At 44.9% G+C, this 2,749-nt stretch overlaps 2 protein-coding genes across 2 annotated transcripts in view; one reads left to right on the top strand and one right to left on the bottom strand.

The window, feature by feature from the left end:
• Window positions 1-625, bottom strand: part of SARC_05251 (hypothetical protein) — a 5,090-nt gene extending 4,465 nt beyond the window's left edge. Inside the window, exon 1 of the mRNA XM_014300886.1 lies at window positions 159-625. Coding sequence (XP_014156361.1) covers window positions 159-563 — 405 coding nt within the window. The 5' untranslated portion in view covers window positions 564-625. The remainder of the gene's footprint in view (window positions 1-158) is intronic.
• Window positions 626-852: 227 nt separating this feature from the next.
• The window catches only part of SARC_05250 (hypothetical protein), an 11,748-nt gene continuing 9,851 nt past the window's right edge, over window positions 853-2,749 (top strand). The window contains exon 1 of the mRNA XM_014300885.1: window positions 853-2,074. Coding sequence (XP_014156360.1) covers window positions 1,392-2,074 — 683 coding nt within the window. The 5' untranslated portion in view covers window positions 853-1,391. The remainder of the gene's footprint in view (window positions 2,075-2,749) is intronic.

Below are 2,749 nucleotides of genomic sequence, written 5' to 3'. Positions count from 1 at the left end.
ATGTATTGTATTGTATTAGTATGTATGTATGTATGTATGTATGTATATATATATATATACTAACAGCTGGGAATGTCTATATTTCACATTTAAAACATATATATATACGATGCAATGACGAACGACCCACTTTCGATGTGAAAATAAAATAGACACACCTGTGTCTGAATATAGGTTGGCCTAAGCATGCCCATCTCTTGTGTCTGAGCCTGAATCCACTCTCCCAACCCAAGTTCAGAGAACGTGCTAGCTGACCTCATTCCGTCCTCGCCTCCCTCAGTATCACCCTCATCATCGTCACTGTCGCGTTCCTGTGTACTGCGTGACTTGACCGTCACGGCAACCCCTTCAGATGTATGTTTTGTCTCACGCTTGCTTGCGGTTCGGTTACCAGGCTTAATCATATCGTATGCGTCTGTATCGGATTCAGCTTCCGATTCACTCTGCGTTTCTCTTGTGATTGTGTTTGTCCCCCCATTGTCTCCCGCATCTTGCATAGTAGAAATGACTGTTGGCTGGGCTTTGGCTATAGCTGCTGGGTTGGCAAAGAGCTGGAACGACATATCTATATGCTTGTGCTAACACTGACTCACTTACGCCCCAGATGTACTGTGCTATATACAGTCAATTACTTGCTTTGGGATACCGGCAATACGTAAAAATTAATCACAATATATGCATTCGAGAGATTATGATTAATTAAATTGTGATCCTTATCAAGTGCACGTGCTTTTATTTTGGCGGGCTATTCCATCCAGGGGATCGGATCCAAGCGATAAACAAAGCGAGAGTTTGGCATGACCTCTCTTATATAACCATAGCCTTCTAACGCGACCGTTCACATGTAAGCTACTTGAACTACCGGATGTTGTAGCACCTGGCCATGAGCACGTCTACAGTATACACGCATTCTATTAAGTGGAAAGTATATACACACGCAATCCAATTGCAATAACATCTAGTGGTATATATATTGAACTCTGGGTCTGGAAGCAAATAGCATAAGCACTCTTGAACGGAGAGAAACTGTCTAAGCTAGTGTAGCGCTTTCACGAGTATACACTAATGATTTACCTGATGAGAATAATATATTAATGTCACATATCAACTTCTCGTATTCTAATGCTGTCCAACTCAGCTAGCAACCGATAATTCAACTGTTACTGCCACTGGCGTCAACATATACGACGCCCGAAAACTCCCATTAAGGACGGGACTGCCGAGAAGCAGAATCACTCTTTGCTTTTCATTTCTAGATGCGGCTCAACGTTCCGATTTGCTGACGGTAAATGATATTATATGTATCCGACGAGCGTTTATTATTCAACGCATAGATTTCAATATTTAGACCTACTTAGAGGTCTGTGCATCGATAAATATTAGAATACAACATGGTATTCCGATTGTTTAGACCTATGGGTGTGGACTCTCAATGCATCACACTGGCACGTGGTCAGCTAAAGAAAAATGTGCAAAAGTGCAATCACACATACAAACATACGTACTCTTTCGCACACGAAAGTCGATTGCAGGCCCCAACACGTAAGCGGCTGGGGGAGCATACAATTGGTATCACTGCTTCGAATGTATATAAGCTGGATGGTACATATGTACAAAAGCTCAGTCACCAGCTTTACCACCCATGCATACAACCCTCCTCGCTGGGTTCGGTTTGTATACGACAGTTGAGTCACTATAGCCGCCACACACACGCACAACCAGTATTGCTCTCGGACCTACCCTCGGGGGGGGGTGCCAGGAACCAAGTGCAGCTAGCATGTGAAAGTCCAAAGGCGAAGTTGTCTCGAACTAACCAACATGCGCGTATACAAGCACGTGTATATTCGGGCACGAGAAGCCTCCACCAACCTAAGTGGTGGAAAAGGTTGCTAGGAAAGACTAAGAGTGGAACAGAAAATCCTGGGACTATTCCAATGGCAGCGCCCCGACGCAGTGAGTGCACACGTGCTCCAGTGCTAGGCCGAGTGCGGCATGATGATTTTGCCTGGTTGCAGAATGCGGAGGACAGGGACACTGTCGAATACTTGCGAGCGGAGAATGCATATTCTGAATGGTGTGTACATCGAAATGTGTAACAAAGTGTGCAACGAAAAGGGCAACGAAGTGTGTAACCAAATGTCTACCGACGAGAATTGTGTCTGTTGTTATCAATTAGGTCCTAATTAGTGTGGTTTTCGCTTTGGTTATTGGTACCGTTGCTAAGGCTTCATTTATACCACGTGGTCGTGCTTTTAAGCTAGTACTGTGCATAAGGCATTGGATATTTCAATGTACGGCCGATGAAGAGTTTGTATGTACTTTAAGGAGGTGGGTAGGCGGGACGGTATCTGTTTTGGTGTCTCGACCATGCTGATCCGCCCGCGTCGAACGACTAATCAGTCAAGTGTATGTTTACATCAGCAAATCGATAATCGAACGTGCTATCATGGCTACATAGTGGTGCCAGGCACCGCCTCCTGTGTCTCGAGCACGAGGCGACGTTGGTTGGTCGGTGTGATGACCTGCAGTTCCTTGTGTTCTATTTGCCAAGGTTGATACTCGGAGTTGTTCTTCTCGCTTGTGTATATGTGCACAGTCCGGTAGTCCACCCATTTACTCAATTCGACGATTGTATCTGTCCATCTACATCTGTGCCATATTCTAGACGTGCTCTTGATCCGGCATATGTGTGTATGCTGGTTTGCGTGCATGTACCCAAATGTATGTATTACGATCTGTACGGCGGTGT

Source organism: Sphaeroforma arctica (assembly GCF_001186125.1).
Source record: "Sphaeroforma arctica JP610 unplaced genomic scaffold supercont1.329, whole genome shotgun sequence".
NCBI lineage: Eukaryota > Ichthyosporea > Ichthyophonida > Sphaeroforma > Sphaeroforma arctica.
The sequence above is the reverse complement of the archived record's forward strand: the minus strand, read 5'-3'. Positions and strand labels throughout refer to the sequence as shown.